The sequence below is a fragment of the Equus quagga genome, chromosome 13 (assembly GCF_021613505.1).
Source record: "Equus quagga isolate Etosha38 chromosome 13, UCLA_HA_Equagga_1.0, whole genome shotgun sequence".
Taxonomy (NCBI): Eukaryota; Metazoa; Chordata; class Mammalia; order Perissodactyla; family Equidae; genus Equus; species Equus quagga.
Window position 1 is genome coordinate 69,085,737 of NC_060279.1, and position 18,099 is coordinate 69,103,835.

The window sequence follows — 18,099 nt, forward strand, 5'->3', positions numbered from 1 at the left end:
ACTGGGTTGGAGGGCTTCTGTTTCGAGTGTGATGGTCAGGGGAGTCCTCTCTGAGGACCTTCCATCTGAACAGAGGCCGGATGAAGCAGAAGAGGGAAAATCTGAAGGAAGAGAATTCCAGGCTCAAAATAGTGGGAATGAGCTCTAGGTGGTCAAGGAGAAGTTCCGTGTGGCCAGAAGAGAGAATCATTGTGAGGGAAACGGTGGTGTCAAAAACAGTCGAGTTATCTACTGGGTCTTGTATGGCCGTGGCAATGAACTTGGATTCTGCTCTAAGGGATCACAGGAGTGGCGTGATCTAATTTACATTTTCCACGTTCTCTTGCTGCTGTGAGGAATGTGGATAGAGGGAGAGGGTAGATGCAGCTATGGCAGTAATCCTTATGACAGATAATAGAGGCGTGGACTAAAGTGGAGATCGTGGAAAATAAGAGTTGGGGCATAGTTTAAATGTAGATGCACACAAGTTGCTAATGAAGTGGTCAATGCTGTTAGCGATGTATGACTTACCCAGGTTAATATTCTTGAGGGCGAGGCGCTTCTCTATAGGTCTCTGGGTTCCTCACATCATTTCTTAGTTTTTAATCTCCCCAGAAGTTAGCTTTTCTTGTTTTCTTCCCTTATCCTAATTTGTAGCATGACTAAAACTGTTCCCTGGCCCCACAATCTGGATCATATACTACAAACCATACTCTTGCCAGGCTGCAAAAGACCCGTGGTCGTTCTTTACACCCCAGAGAAGATATCTTCCTCCTTCTTCTCCTTCAGTGAAATTCTAACCGCCCCATAATCACACTGTCACCAGGAAACCAAGCCTCTTTGTTCCTATGTTCTGTACCAGCACATGTCAGATGTAGACTGTTTGCCCACATATTAATACCTTCAAATATGTTAGAGTTCAGTCTGTTCTCAGAGCCAATGACCCCATGGGTAACTAGGAATCTCTGCTTTAATCCAATAGAATTGATTTTCTGGTTAAAATTTTAAAGGGTAGTTTCATTGCCCTTATTTACAAGTTCAAGAATTGATTTGTAGTTCATCCGTCCATCTTAGAAATAATTATGGCTAATCAATATTTCAAGTGTGTATAACGACTATCATTTGTATTTGGGTATCAGGACAGATGAATGAGATAAATGTAATTGCAAAAAGTAAGTCTGCAGTTTTCAGCAGAACTTTTTCCTCTTAGAAAAATGTTTAAATCCAGATACTGGTGATACTAATAATAATAATATTGTTTTAAATTACATGGCAACACAATTTTTGTAAGTGCAGGACAAAATTGAAAGACTAAGTTACTGTTATTCACTCTCAGATTGATTGTTATTATCCTAGCATTTAGTAACTTTTACCAAAAATGTACCTTCTCGTTTGTAAACAAATTTAGCAGAAAATGTAAAAACTATTGAGGGATATTTCAAATACCAAATAAAGTTATTTTATAATACTTCAAATATGAAACACTAGAAATTTTGATAATGTAGAAATATGTTTGAGATACCATCTTTAACACTTTTACCTACAAGTAAAAATTTGTGGACATTTGAATATATGTTAACTTTTATTGAAATTATAGTCTCCATCTCACTATGCTACCATAGCCAGGCCTATGTTGATGATATTTATTGAGATTACAAGTTTTTGAGATTAAAGTTTTGGGCAGTCTTTCAGAAGTGACGACTGCAAGGGATAACATGAAAGAATCCAGTGTTTTTTCCCTGTTGCTTGCTTCACTCTCTCCACTAAAGACCACTCATAAAGTGTGTTCACATCTCTGAGGGAAACTCTGAGGCAAAACTAATGCTTTAACTTCTGAGCAAAATCAGGAAAAACAGATAGAAAGCACATTTAAAAATGTGATTCATAATGCCCCCAAGGTCCATCCATGGTGTCACAAATGGCAAGATATAATCTTTTTTATGGCCGAGTAGTATTCCATTGTATATATATCTCTATATCACAGCTGCTTTATCCTTTCATCCATTGGTGGGCACTTAGGTTGTTTCTAAGTCTTGGCTATTGTGCATAATGCTGCAACGAACATAGGGGTGCATATATCTTTTCAAGTTTTTATATTCTTTAGATAAATACCCAGAAGTAGTACAGCTGGATCATATGGTAGTTTTATTCCTAATTTTTTGAGTAATCTGCATACTGTTTTCCATAATGCCTGCACCAATTTACATTCCCAACACCAGTGCAAAATGAATCAGATGGAGAAAGCCAAGTACTGTATGATTTCACTCATATGTAGAAGGTTAAAAAAACCAAACAACAACAACAAACACACACATAGACACAGAGAATAGATTGGTGGTTACCAGAGAGGAATGGGGGTGGGGGATGGGTGAAAGGGATAAAAGGGGACATGTATATGGTGGTGGATGGCAATTAGACTTCAGGTGGTGAACACAGTGCAGTCTTCACAGAAATTGAAATATAATGATGTACACCTGAAATTTATATAATGCTGTAAACCAATCTTACCTCAATAAAATTATTTTTCATTTAAGAAATGTGATTCAACTGGGTAACAATTGTATATGGCAATTCAAATAGGAATATGAAAATGATAGTTTCAGAGATTCAACTGGTGTTAGCCTACACCAAAGATTTAGAAAACAATAGGATTTTAACAATCTCTGAAGTTCTGAATATTGGAACAATTTTCTTTGACTAATCTAAACTGTAAGATGTCACACAAAGTGAAGGAGTAATAAAATAATGAACAAAAATTCTTGTATGAATAAGTGAAAAAAGCTAACATTAATATAATGTGATAGATTAGAAACAATGAGCACCAGTGCAGTGAACATCTCCTCCCCTTCCCTAGATAATCTCAGCTATCAGTGCTTTTCATCATAAAAATGATGATTCATGTTCTGTTTGTAGCCATATTTCTCCATTCCTTTCTTAATTATGGCACTGGGTCTTTACCAACCTTTTCACATTCTTTCACTTTCTTCTTTTTGTATGTGTGTGATTTATGATATACTTTAGTTAAATAGTCTCATTCGGAGATGCAATTCATTATCTTGAAAAATAAGTTTAGTAAAATGATGCTAATTGGTGTGTTAAACATTTGTCCTTGACCTTGTTAACGTTGAGGACTCGATGTCGGAAGTCACCGCTGTTATCAGATGCCCACAAACATTCTCCAACCGTGGAAACGACAGAGAGAAAATAATCAATCATTTTTTTAAGCTGAAATGTGACAGTGGTCATTTTCTATTTTGGTTTGTAAACTCAGCATTTTTCTTAGAAGCTTCTTAAATTAGCCTTGAATTGATTTTCATTCAACCAGCTCTGCAATTTTTGTTTGCAGTCTAAATTCTCTTACTGGCAGGTTTTTAAATGGACAAAGCCCATTTCAGTACTTTGTGACTGGGACCTGAAGGAGAAGTAAGGACTTCTGAAATAGAAGTCATTTGCATTGCATTCGAATTGCATCAAATCTGTGAATATTTATTGAGTATCTAGAGCAAACAATTTCTAAATGCCATACATAAAGGTTAACGTTGAACTCTAAGCCTGTTGGAGCCCTGAGGACGTGGTTCTCAACCTTAGTTGCACATTGCACACCTGAGGATATTTTGGGAAATTGGCAGTACAGTACAAAGGCACGTTTATTTACTGTGAGTGGGCATTTGTGTAGTTTCAAAGTTGGGATATTACAGATACATCCTTCTATTGGTCTATGGTGAACATATGCTTGTATTTCTGTTGGGTGTATACCTAGGAGTGGAATTACTGGGTCAGAGGATATGCATGTGTTAACATTAGGAGACACTGCCTAATCTCTCTTGACCATTTGGGTATCCTCCTTTGTAAAATGGCCGTTCCAATCTGTTGCCCATTTTCTACAGAGTTGTCTTCTTCTTTAAAAAAAAGTAATAAATTTGTAACAATTCCTTATGTATTTTGGACGAGTCCTCTTGTGATAAATTTATTGCAAATATCTTTTCTCTCTCTGTGGATTATATTTTTATATTGTTAATAGTGACTTTTGATGAACAGAAATTCTTATATTAACGTATTCTAGATTTTTTCTTTTTATTTTATTTTTGATAGGCTAAAACATAGTTACAGGAAAAGAATGTCAGACTGCTTCGTGTTTGAATAATTTTTATTGCAGCCTAATTTTCTTTTGTACTAAATATGTTCCTCCAATACTAATGTGCAGTGCCATAAAAGTCACATTTCTCTTTAATGTAATCATACCATTTATTTCAATTATGTTCTCCTCCCCTCCTCGAGATGTCTTTTTCATGATTAGCCTAAGAAGCTCCCAATGTACTTTTCCACATCCAGTGAGCAAATCTTAGTGACTGTGGATTGAAATCAGAATTCAAATGGCATCTCTTGAGACCGGACAATATGACTAATACCACTAACAGTTCATTTCTTTAAAATAGGCCTTAGTGTGGTCAAACCAGAGAGCTGCCTCAGCCTTGACACGGGAGAAGTTAAATAGACCCACTTTTCTTTGCTGCTGCTCTCACGGGGACATGTTCTCACAACTGACTTTGGTTCAAGGAGAAGTGGCTGAATTTCCTGCCTATGCCACTGTCGCTTACACCAGCTGCGTCTTTCAACCATAATAATTCTTTGAACATGAGGGAGAGCCGGCTTCCTCTTCCCAACCCTCCCAGCATTTGCTCCATGAGGAACATTCATGGCAAAGTGGTAGCTGGGCTTCCAGTCTCATAGCTCTCTACTGTAACTAATACAGTAGTCCCGCCTTATATGAGGTTTTGTTTTCTGAAGTTTCAGTTATCCATGGTCAACCACAGTTCAAAAATATTAAATGGAAAATTCCAAAAATAAGCAATCCTAAGTTTTAAATTGCACACCGGTCTGAGTAGTGTGATGAAATTTCATGCTGTCCTCCTCTGTCCCACCTGGGATGTGAATCATCCCTTTGTCTGATGTATCCACACTGGATACACCACCCACCCGTTAGTCACTTAGTCGCTGTCTCAGTTATCAGAATGACTGTCGCGATATCGTGGTGCTTCTGTTCAAGTTACCCTTATTTTACTTAATAACGACCCCAAAGCACAAAAATAATGATGCTGGCAATTCGCATATGCTAAAGAGAAGCTGTAAAGTGCTTCCTTTAAGTGAAAAAGTGAAAGTTCTCAATAAGGAAGGAAAAAAAATCATATGCTGATGTTGTTAAGATCTACGGTAACTTTGTTACAGTGCCTTGTCCTAATTGTTCTATTTCATTACTAGTTATTGTTGCTAATCTCTTCTGTGCCTAATTTATAAATTAAACTTTATCATAGGTATGTAGGTATAGGAAAAAACATGCTACACATAGGGTTTGGACCCATCCGTGGTTTCGGGCGTCCACTGGGGCTTTCGGAACGTGTGACCGTTGGATAAAGGAGGACTACCGTACCCTCGTTTCTGCCAGTCCCTGTCTTCCCCGAGGATGCCTGAGTAGACCCAATGCATGATAGACAGAGGACCACTTTTTCCCTTCAGTCCCCTGACTTGGTCCTGGGCCCAGCCCATATGCCCTATCACCGTCCTGCCTCAAGCTGGTGTGTGGTCAGGGCCTTCGCTGCCTTTCCCTGCCACAGTGCCATGGTCAGGGAGAGACTATACTCTGCCAGATAAGCTTTCATAACTTTGAATTTTAAAGAGAAGTATGAGGATCTTGATTTCTTTCTTTCTCTAAGGCCCTTGGGCGAATTATACAGTTGTACCCAATTAATCCTCAATAATATTCCAGCACAGCACATAAATAATTTGCCATTAAAAAATTAAAGGTCTTCCTGACACAAAAGTACTGGAAAATTGGCATAGGAAAAAGCGAGCTCATACTCTGTGACAATAGCTTCTGTCACTTGGACTAACTTCTGGAGAGTAATGAATAGGATGAAAGGATTGGGCTCACTCAGTCTTTGCTCAGCATCTCACATTCTTATTTGACTGCAATATCCCGATACTGTTATGTAAGTGAACAAATTCAGTTGTATTCCTTCCTATGGAAAGGTTAGGCATTCGTTTCACAAGATACTCTGTTGGCAAAGTTCCGGAATTCATTATATCTGATATAGTATGGCAGGTAAATTGACAGAAAATTAATTGGAAGACAGTTCGAAACATAATAACTCGGCAGAAACATCCAGAATCAATTAATCAAACTGCACCTCACTTTAATTGGACGTATTCTAACCCTGAAGAGTCATTGGAATCTTTAATTAAGCTTTCAAGCCCAATCCTATTTACATTAGCCATGTTTTTCAGAATAGTTACCTCTTTAAATGAAAAAGTCATTAACTTGAAACCTAATGGTAAAGTGAAAATCCTCAATACATGTATGATGCAAATGTTTGTGTTTAACTAGACATTTTTTTTTATAATTTAAAAATGTAGTTTAAAACGATTTTATTAGGTAAACATTAACTCTTTAAAACTAGAGAATTAAGAAGTCCTGTTTACAAAGCTAGGTGTTGGCTTTCTTCTATGACAAATAGTATTTAAGCATGTATTTCCTACATATACACATTTTTTTCCCTATTCATATCCTGGCCTCTGGCCTTCTGCTCTACCTGGTATGTATTTCTACCATTAACACCATGTGATAATCATGTGTTTCGTGTCCAAATCTCTTACTGGACCATGAGCTCTTAGAGCAGATCAGTTACATGTAACTCTGGTACCTCCAGTGTCAGATACAGTGCCCGTCAAGATCTGCTAGATATAGCTTGCAGAACTGAAATGCCATTCAAACCAAAAATGATCTGAGAAGTGACCATATCTTGGTGTGGAGAAGAAAGGGACTTTGTTATAATAGGGCCAACTGTCGGTTCTAGCCCTCCTCTGCCTGTAACTAATGCGGTCATTCTACTATTTCCTCGGCTGTGCCCATGGGCTAGTCCCTGGACTCCTCTATGCCTCTAGTTCCTCATCATCTAAAACAAAACAAAGGAAAAAAAAACAAGAATAAACAAGTTGGAATACATGAAAATGGATTGTATTCGGTTGTTGGACTCCAAGTTATTTAGTTATTATGATGTCACTGGCAGACTGAGATAAACCCCTAAATCAGAGAGACTGTGGATATTTCAGTGTGACAAATGCATAACAGATCATGATTTAATGTTACAATGTGCTATAAACTATATACCATGATTTAAAGTATTCTAACGTGAAGTAAATGAAATACACTGGGAATACACCTCTAATCCAGACTTTACAGCACCATGCTCTCCTCCAAAGAGTTCCTGGGCCAAAGCTAAAACCAAGGCTGCAGGCTGCCTTACCCAGCAAAGAAAACTCACGCAAGGATGCCGAAAGAAGCTTGGACAACGGCTTAACTCTGAGCCCTGGACATTCTTATTGAGTTGAATTAGCGGAGTAGAATAGAGAGGTGTGAAGCTAAGATGAGTGGCAGCTTTGATGTGGAAGGAAAAGAAGAGGAGTCCTGAGACACAGGGGAGAAGAGACACTTCAAGAATGGAAGGAGGCTGAGAAAATGTAGGAGGAATTAAATAAGATGATTGTCAGCTATGCTGAAACTCTGGGATGAAGTCGACTCCTTCTTCCCTGCCTTGCCCACATAAACTGGAATTGGACTATGTCTGGCTCCATACCGTACTGCATCTGGATTTATAAATAGAAAATATGACTCACATTCTTAAGACTTTGATATTCTTCATTGAAGAGGCACAAATTTTATAAACTGGAGCAATTTGAATACAGAAATTTAAATACAGTCATTTGACTAGAGACCATTATATCTATGAATCTGAATTCTAAATAGCTTTAGTGCCATGAGTCCAAAATTCTCAGGAATTGTTTTAGTTTCCTCTTCATGGTATTTCATTATTCAAAAATATAGAATTAACTTATTCAGAAATATCCATTGAGTTTTATCCTCATTCTCAGTCTCAGGGACCCAAACATCCCTGTGGGGCAAAAGGTGTTCCTCTCTTCAGCCTTTGACATACCAAGCCCCCATCTCTCTCTCTCACTGTATAATCCAGTTTAATTAATGAATGTGTTAATTATTTATTAATATCAAGTTGAGTATTAATAATTAATTATTAATGTTAGCTGCAAATTAGTTATTATTATAAACAATTGTTGCCTAGCTGTTTTATGTCAGATACTGTTACGTGTGCTGGAGATACAGCAGCCTTTATTGAATGTGTATTTGAGGGGCACTGATAACATACAAAGTAAATTGGTAAAACGTAAAGCCTGGTAGATGATGACAAAGACTCATTTACTTAGACCTATTTATTCTGGCCAAGTTTTGGCTCTGAAAGACAAAGAGAAACCTATTTAATCTCTGAGGATAAGGAGATCTTAGGTAATTAAGGCTGTATTAGGAGCTAGCTAAATGAAGTGGGAAAGGAGGGAGTGAACATGTTCGAGGACGAGAGAAACAGAGCAGGTTTAAGATGCTGGAGGCGAGGCAGTACCACCTTTTCAAAGATGAAGCTCCTTTTTAGAGACCCCATGAACGGCTTCTCGGTAGAATCGCCCAGATTACTTAGATTAGGCTACTATTTTCCACTTCAAGTTCTGAGCATTATTTTATGGTGAAATTCCTGGACACAGATTTATGTGAAAGTCCACCTGAAGCTTACATTCCTATTAGGACAGCGTTCATAAAATGTAGTGGGCAAGTGATTGTCTGAATGAGATTCACCTGTGAGGCTTCTTGAATTTTCTGATTCACAGCCCTGTATCTGGGTACAGAATCAGTATTTCTTGGAGCAAGCCCCTGAGTCTGTATTTTTTTTTTTTTAGATTTTTTTTATTTTTTCCTTTTTCTCCCCAAAGCCCCCCGGTACATAGTTGTGTATTCTTTGATGTGGGTTCTTCTAGTTGTGGCATGTGGGACGCTGCCTCAGCGTGGTCTGATGAGCAGTGCCATGTCCGCGCCCAGGATTCGAACTAACGAAACACTGGGCCGCCTGCAGCGGAGCGCACGAACTTAACCACTCGGCCACGGGGCCAGCCCCCCGAGTCTGTATTTTTAAGAAGCCTTCCATATGATACTCATAGTCCTTAAAAGTTTGAGAACCTCTGCCTTATAATAATGGGGTCTGATTCTACTGAAACATTGTAAATCTCTTAAGGGTGACTTGATAAATGCATATTGTTACATTTTATTCAATAAATGTTACACCAGTCTGTCTCTTCACTAGTCCCCTTTCCCAGTTTGGCTGAGAATCTTTCCAAGCTTAAAACAATAAACACTGGACCAACACTTAGAAAAAAATCACTGGGAAATATACCAGACAAAAGCCAATAATCTGACGCTCAATTACCAACTTTCTTAACAGCCAAAAGACCACATCAGTGCACAGTCAAGTTAGAAGAACTCAAGGATTCCTTCATAATTTTCACCAAATTAAAATTGTGCCAGCATCAGGATCAGATTTTAATATGAAGGACAAACCACACTTACCCACAAATATATGCTTATTTAAAATTGCGAAAAAACTAGTTTCTCTATAAGAATATCAGTACATATCACTGTTATTTTGAATGAAAGGAAGATGTAACCTTTATTTTGTTCTTTGAAATAAAGAGACTAATAAAACAAGCCCTCCCCAACTGAAAGTTTAATACTTCTTTTTTAAGAATACAAAATATGTAATAAATTCAACTTTTGGAAAAAATGAATTAATGTTTTATCTTTTTGAAGCCTTTTAACATTTTGTCACAAATTTTGCTTCCAAAATTATATTTGTGCATCTGATTTTTGCCATTCTCTGTAAGGCCACCATTTTTGCCATTCTCAGTGAGGCCTCAGTTTTCTTTGGTCTTTAAATCCTGAATAAAACACCTAGGAACATGTTTCCATTTGCAGTATTTCCCTTTTAGGTGGAACGGCCACCAGACAGAGGGGCTTTCTGGGATGCATTCGGTCTCTGCAGCTGAACGGAGTGGCCCTGGACCTGGAGGAAAGAGCCAAGGTGACCCCCGGAGTGGAGCCGGGCTGTAGAGGGCATTGCAGCAGCTACGGAAAGCTGTGTCTCAATGGAGGCCAATGCAGAGAAAAGCCCAGTGGGTTCTCTTGTGACTGCACCTTCTCTGCATATGCAGGGCCATTCTGCTCAGATGGTAAGTGTGACATGGGCGTCCTAATGGGAAAACTTGTCCATGATGAATAGAACAGCTTTTCTGTGTAGTTATTTGAAACAAAAATATTTCCACTCCTCTTTTTTTTTTTTTTGCAAATTACCTATTTTATGCCAATTGCATTTGTTACTTAGATATTTGCCTCAATTCTTAAAAACCTAATGTCTTTGGGTGATAAATCCTCTAATAGTTGCCTCTAGGTGTCTTAAAGTGTTGGCTGCTCAGTCTGCCTTTTTCTATCTAATGTTGATGCTCTTAAATAATATAACTGTCCACAACCCGCCCCATGGGAGTTCTCTATCTTAAACTCATTCAAGGCATTTTTGTTATTTTTGACGAAGATAGTCAACAATGCAAGGAAATTTAGAAAGTATTGTTGTTATTTTTTGTTTGTTTTTCAAACAAATATTTTTTCCGGAATATATACAACTTTTCTATTAAATATTGATATGTAACAAAATAGAGCCACTCAGGCCTTTTGCTCTATGATATGTCGAATATCTGTAGGTGACATAAAATGGTGGAATATTTTTCAGCCTGTCTTATTCACTGATCTGTGTCATGGAAGAAAAAAAGAACTGAGTGTAGTATGAAGTGTTCTGGACAGACTTCTCTGAATAGACAAACATTTGCTATACTTTCATAGCCCCTCATGGAAAACTGTCATTCAATTTAATTCACTTGCTTTATTTAAGTGTTTCTGGCCTACTAAACCTTTTCCTGAAGGAGGCTAACAAAAATTGGCTCCTAATGGAAGCAACCTTTGCTTTGCAAAGAAAGCACTTAGGATTATTTGATGAAAAGTTGGCAAAAATGCACTCTTCAAGCCATCTACTTTTTATCAGGAATGAGTTATAATTTAAAATCAAGCTGTGATAGTAACGCAAGCACTCCTGCGATCATTCTAGGAGGCTTCTCACGTTTAAAGTTAGAATCAAGACCCCTTCTTCACAAGAACAGGTCTTTATTTTCTGAATCTACATGATTTCCAGTTCATCTTGCTAAATGCAATCAGAAATCTTATTCTGCGTTGTCTTGTTATGTTGAATATAAAAAGCATATTATAGACAGTAACATTAATAAAACAAACAAAAAAGACCTGACGTGCTGAGGGAGTAGAGACGTTGCTGTATGGCCCTGTAAGCATCATCTACAACTCATGTTCAACAACTGGCCCTTTATAGTAATGGAGAAAGCAGAGTTCAGAGATCCAAACTTGTTACCCCTCCCACCATCCTTTTTATTTTATACATATATATTTGGGGGATGTGTGTGAGAGAGAGAATTTGGGATGTTAATCACATAAGTAAAATTATTTTTAAAACCTTGGCTAGTTATTTTTAAAATGAAAAAATATCTATTAATATAACAACAAAATCCTTGTATTTAATATTTTAACATAAAATGTGCATATCATTTCAGAGATTTCTGCATATTTTGGATCTGGCTCATCCGTGATTTACAATTTCCAGGAAAATTATTCCTTAAGTAAAAACTCCAGCTCCCACGCTGCTTCGTTTCACGGTGATATGAAGCTGAGCAGAGAAATGATCAAATTTAGCTTCCGAACAACACGAACACCGAGCTTACTGCTTTATCTGAGCTCTTTTTATAAAGAATACCTTTCAGTTATCATTGCCAAAAACGGTGAGTGCTTTTTAGATGAGAGAGGGAAAACTGAGTTAGAACAGTAGGTCAATAATAATATGGTCCTGGGCCAACCCTGATGGCCTAGTGATTAAGTTCAGCGCACTCCACTTTGGTGGCCCGGGTTCGGTTCCTGAGCACGGACCTACACCATTCATCTGTCAGTGGCCATGCTGTGACAGCAGCTCATATACAAAAAGAGGAAGATTGGCAATAGATGTTAGCTCAGGGCGAATCTTCCTCAGCAAAAACAAAAAAAAAAAAACGAAAAAATGGATCTTTCTCATGTTGTTGCTTCTTAAACTACAAACAGGAAAGAAAGTATGCCTGTTTTTTGTATTCATTTTGTTTTTTCAGGACTGTCCTATAAATTTAATCTACAAGGATTATTTAAAATAAGATGGCTTTCTCTCTTTATAATTTTGATAATTTTACATATTCAGTGTGAATTTTTAATTTACTTATATAAATTATTTCTTACATTTTACTATTGCTAGAAGCTCTTTACTATTCCATGTGACTGTCAGTATCCGTCTTGTGGTTCATTTTGAAATAAGATGCCTATTTCTACGTAACAAATATTTCCTTCAAATCAAAGGAGAGGTTTTGAGGGGATGTTAACAAACTAGCATTGTTATGAGACAATGTCAGACTGACAAACCAACAAAATAACGTCAGCTCAAGGTTCTAATTATAAACAGTAAAAGTCATGGGAGATGCTGGTATATCATTGCAGGGTAGTAGCATTTGGATTGGGGTGTGTGTATGCTACAGAAACTTTGTCACAGAAACCCACCTGGTGCTGTTTTTCTCTTCCATATATCCAGTTTAAAGATAAAAATTTTAGGGGCTGGCCCCATGGCCTAGCGGTTAAGTTTGGCGTGCTTTTCTTCAGTTCCCGGGTGCACACCTACGTCACCGGTTGGCAGCCACACTGTGGCAGCAACCCACACACAAAATAGAGGATGACTGGCACAGATGTTAGCTCAGGGCAAATCTTCCTCAAGCAAAAATAGAGAGATTGGCAGCAAATGTTAGCTGTTAGAATTTTCCTCAGCAAAAAATAATTTACAAACTTACAAACATGTGACTATATCATTTCAACTAAATTAGATGTAGCCCAAGGGCACTGAACACCAAAATAAAAATACTATTCAATAAGTATCTTTATCCTCACTGTATATGCTTCAAGCTTGAAGCTTATCTATACATTAGGACATTTTCTTTTTTTCAAATTGGAAGCTCTCCTGTGAAGAAAGTTAATTTACACCTTTGCAGGCAATTGAATAGTATCAATTCTAATAGTAAATTTGGCTTAAAACCGTTCATTGCACCCTAATTTCATCACAGAATTTATGACCATGATTACTTGGAAATATTTCTTATCTTTAGTAAAACTATGTTTGCTTGTTACAATACCATTAATCAGTTGCATTTTAGGAGTAGTAGATAGATTTTTAAAAAGATGAGATTATAGAAGCAGAAAGTATTGCAATATTCCACGATAGTCTAGCATTTCATACTCTACTATCTTATTTTTTTAAGTTAAAGCTAATACAGAGATTTGCATATGCTTAATTGTGTATTTGACTTCTAAGGAAAAAAATTAAAGATTTGCAGGAAAGAGACTACTTATTACCAACATGCTTGGTCTTGATTTTGAAAATGGTGCCATTTCATGTAGAAACTGACTACTAGGAATTCTGATGAGAGAGTACATCCAAATGAGCTATTGTGAAACTTTCCCCAGAAATGAATAAATAACAAAAAGAAAGGACTCTGAATTTTTATAAGTAGTTCTGAAAATACAATTTTAACTAAAAATGTAATTTCTTTTGTCTACCTTAGGAAGTTTGCAGATCAGGTACAAGCTAAATAGGTATCAAGAACCTGATGTGGTTAACTTTGGTTTCAAAAACATGGCTGACGGGCAGCTTCACCACATGCAGATTAACAGAGAAGAAGGAGTGGTCTTTGTAGAGGTAATATAGCAAATTCAACAGAAGCCGTGTTTATAATTATGACTCCCCAACGTGAAGGACCTATAGCAGACACTTGACAACGACTAGAATAAGCATAGGGATTCTTTCAGAGCAGTTCTTGCCCTGATCGTTGACAGACCGTCAAATGTGGTCAGGGTTTTTTAAGCAATAAAATGCTGTCCAAGATGTTATTAATATTTGATACTTAAAAATGCCGAACTTTCCTCATTTATTTTACTTCGCTCAGGAGGGAAATGCTGTCTAGTTTATCATAGTGTCTACTGGGAGGACTATCCTTACTCTAAGGAAACCAGTTTACTTCAGATGGGTATAAATGCAGCCACAATTCTAGCATACAAATTAATTATTGCAATATCAGACTACCTTAAAAAATGATGTGAGTCACAGCAGAGGAAGTGGAATTATTCACTTCACTAGCTTTTGAGGAAAAAGCACTAATGTTTCAGCTCTCTACTGAGAGGAAAATTTCTTAGCTGAATGACTCAAGTAAAAATACCAAGCTAAGTAAAAATATCAAGGTGAAAAAAACTCATATCTTTTGGTTGGCTTGATCAATTTTGGATTTCTTATGCAGTGGAGAAAAATAAAATGATGTAAGGGGATAAAGTGGGGTACACTGGTATCTGAGGGTAGATTAGAAGTAGTTTAGAAAATAATAATTCACTTTCAAAATGGCTAACTCTTTAAAATTTGTTTTCCTAAATCTTTGAGGCCATACTAACAATTGCCTATTTCATCATTTTCTTTTGTCTTCCTTTGCTTCCTGTCCTTTTCTCAACAAAATGGCATCCATTTGGACGTTTGCATCTCGTGTAACAATTTTGTAGATTGACGAGAATGCAAGGAGACAAGTCCACTTGTCATCAGGTACAGAATTCAGTGCAGTCAAATCTCTTGTACTGGGCAGGATTTTAGGTAAGTAAAAGGAATGACCTTTCCCCTAATTGTGGTGCAAAAACATGGATCAGAAGGGTCCTACTCCAGACACACACACACATGCACACACATATTCATCATGAGAAAAGAAATCTGTTGCCTTATTTAAATTATGAACTGAGTGATAATCAAGGCAGAAACTGTACTTTCTCAGAGGTATATGAAATTGTGAGTATGGACTTCCTGTGGGATGAGCAAGCATCTTCCTTTCCTAGTAATGCCACTCTGGTCTCTGCCATGCATCAGTCCAGCATGATGAAACTTGATATTGTTCCCATACTTCAAAAATATCAAATAATAGGGGCCAGTCCCGTAACATGGTGGTTAAGTTTGGTGCACTCTGCTTCGGCGGCCTGAGTTTGTGTGTTTGGATCCTGGGTGCAGACCTACACCACTCATCAGCCATGCTGTGGCAGTGACCCATATACAAAATAGAGGAAGATTGGCACAGATGTTAGTTCAGGGCAAATCTTCTTCCGCAAAAGAAAAGTCAAATAATAAATAGAAATAAACTATGTATCAGTCAGCTGCCAAATATACAAACCATCGTCTAATGATAAAACTAGGATTAAGTATAAAAGAAACAGGGAGGAGGAAGCAATTGCTTTTCTTCCAGTTAGTGAATAGGCTTTAGGTTATGGCGTGGATCCTGTTTGCCTCGTGGAGATGTCCTGGTGGCCAGCCACTCTTACTAGAACCCAATCTAAATGTCTTATAGTTCTTATTTATATCCACCAATTACCTCTGATAACAGCACTGAAGTAGAAACGTTCTCTTGCCGTTTTGACCTCAAAGTACGTAAGCATTTATTTTTATACTTGCCAACAAGGACTAAATTGAAAAGGGGACAGTGAATTTTAAAAGGGATTTTCTTTTTAGTTATAAGTGAATTATAAAGAGCGCTGATATTGGTGGGGGCGGAGGGCTTCTTGTTGTCTGGTTCTCATTCCCAGTTTGATATTTGACACCAACCTGGAGTGTTTCGTCGAAGACAGTAAATGGTATCTTTCTTTTCTTGACCTTTCCAGTTATTCGTACCTTGATTAATCATCCCTTACATTCCCTGGACATAATATCTGAATCTTGAGAATGTTTGATTAAACCTGTGGATGAATGATCAAAATATTGGCCCTTGAGAAGATTGATAGTTAAGTTTATAAATATTTATAGGCTTTCTAGTACAATGATGAGCACCAAAATTGTGTGCTCCTATTCTCCAAACAAATGGGAAATATTCTGAATAACAATGTTCTTCCAGTATGCTATCGCAGACATAAAAAAATGCATGCAAAGAATTACTTAGATATTTAGAAGCTTAACTGAAAAATTCCAAGTGAGTTTCCTAGTGTAAATTATATAAATTCAACTATACTAATAAAAAAATCAAGTAAATAAAACAAATCCTGATCAGCAGTTTCTCACTCTAGCAAGGTCTGAGATGAGACGTTGCATAAAAATGTATTAATACAAGATAGAAAATGCTAACAATTATGCAGAATGTTGAAGAATCATATTTTTGAAGAAATAATGTCTTCAAATTTAATGCCAGAGTTACTGATGAAAATGTATTTTGTGAGCAGCAATATGTTAAATATATTATAAAACAGTTGGGAAACTGATCTGCATTCTATGAGGAGGATTGCATTAGTCAAACAGTAGAATGGTAACATTCGTTATATAAATATTTGTTCCCCCTTTTGTAAATGAATAGGGGAGATTAGTATGGAATTAAAGATGTTAATGTTTTTATTCAAGAATAGCACATTATTAAAATGCATGTCACTCATGCTGAAAAATAAGATTAAAGTCCAAATTCAGCAATGAACTTTATAGTCTGAATCAAGTCATTCTCCTAAAAGTGTAAGAATTTATTTGGCATGGACCTAACGTGTGCATCTTGACCGAGGACTAATGTTACATTCAAATCATTTGTAATTCAAAGGAGACCAATAATTTATGATCAGATTTGGTGTGGTATATGAATTTACAATAAAATGTTATGTAGTATGTTATATTTTAATATAGGTATTAATTTGTGGTGAAATGGTTGCTAAAATGGAGCTATTAAATTTCCAGAGAGTTGCTCAATCTTGAAGTTTGTTACTGTGTTCATTTGGGTCTTCCAACAAGCAATTGCCAAGACAAAATTAACCATGTGAGGATTTTATTAAGGGAGCACTTGTGAAACAGAAAGTGGGGAGGGAGCTGGCCAAGACTGACAGAGTTGTCAGATGGCTATGCAGCTCTGCCTCCAAATGAAGGAGAGAGAGAGGGAAGTGAGACAGAAGTATCCTAGACCGCTAGGTTGAAGAGTCTTTGGGGAACCCTTGAGTCAAAGTCAGCCATCAAAGGAGTCCTGTGTTTCCCAGGATTGGGCCTGCCTTAGAATCCCTGCTGTACTCAGCCATTGCTGGGAGCAGCCCATGGGAAGCATGGCCTTGTCCCAAGCAGGACAACAGACATTAAAGCCTGGCAGCTGGAGCCCTTGGTTGATTACTCTCCCGGAGTTGGAGGTCTGCAGGGCACATTCTCATGGCCCCACGCTTATCAAGTATGTTTGTCATTTCTGTAAGCTCATTTGGCTCACTAACTCATTTAGCACATACTTTGTGATCACCCGTTGTGTACACAGCGAAAGCTACTCAGCAAGGTAGACATTGAATCTGCCCTCACAGTTAGTGGCATATGGTTAGTGGACATACAGATAATCATGATACACGATGTTCCTACGTATCCAATTGAGTATAATGTACCCTATGCTGCTTTAGATAAAATAATTCCAAATCACCCTCCAAATTAAAATATATTAAAATGCATGTATCATTTTATAATTTCTGAATATTTGTTTTGAGGGAGCAGAATACAAACATTGACCAATTTTTTTTTGGAGTTGTAATTGGCCTACATTTTCAACCAAAGACTTAAAGATATGACCCTCCACTGCCATTTCAGATGGAAGCTCAGAAATGAAGGATGTGCTTTCCCTCTCTCATCTTTCTCCTTTGCTCACTTCTTAAACTTAGGAAGAACTATGGGGATAATTTTGGATTACTGTCACTGTTAATAAATATTACTAGCAGATACTGAGAAAGGAGGGTAAGTTTTAAGAAACAATATTCAACTGCACTATGGTGACATGGAAACCATCTCTAAGTCTCTATTACACTTAAAATATTTAAAGACTCAGTAACTTTGGCAATAGTAATGTGTTAGTAGTTGAGTGTTGTGGTGGGAAGATCAAGGTTTTAGCTAAGCAGCTCAGTTCAGATTCTCCTATAATCAGTACAATACATTAAATTTGCTTTTTATATTCATAATTCACTGTAAAATTAAGCTCTGAATTCTGTACCTGGGTACTTTTACGTGTTGGAATAGTTTTACGATTTATTTAAGTAAA

General features: G+C 37.2%; 1 protein-coding gene across 1 annotated transcript in view; it reads left to right on the top strand.

Moving 5' to 3' along the window:
* Window positions 1–18,099, top strand: part of CNTNAP4 (contactin associated protein family member 4) — a 195,497-nt gene that overhangs the window by 164,656 nt on the left and 12,742 nt on the right. The window contains exons 17-20 of the mRNA XM_046682909.1: window positions 9,859–10,098; window positions 11,539–11,763; window positions 13,612–13,745; window positions 14,594–14,681. Coding sequence (XP_046538865.1) covers window positions 9,859–10,098; window positions 11,539–11,763; window positions 13,612–13,745; window positions 14,594–14,681 — 687 coding nt within the window. The remainder of the gene's footprint in view (window positions 1–9,858; window positions 10,099–11,538; window positions 11,764–13,611; window positions 13,746–14,593; window positions 14,682–18,099) is intronic.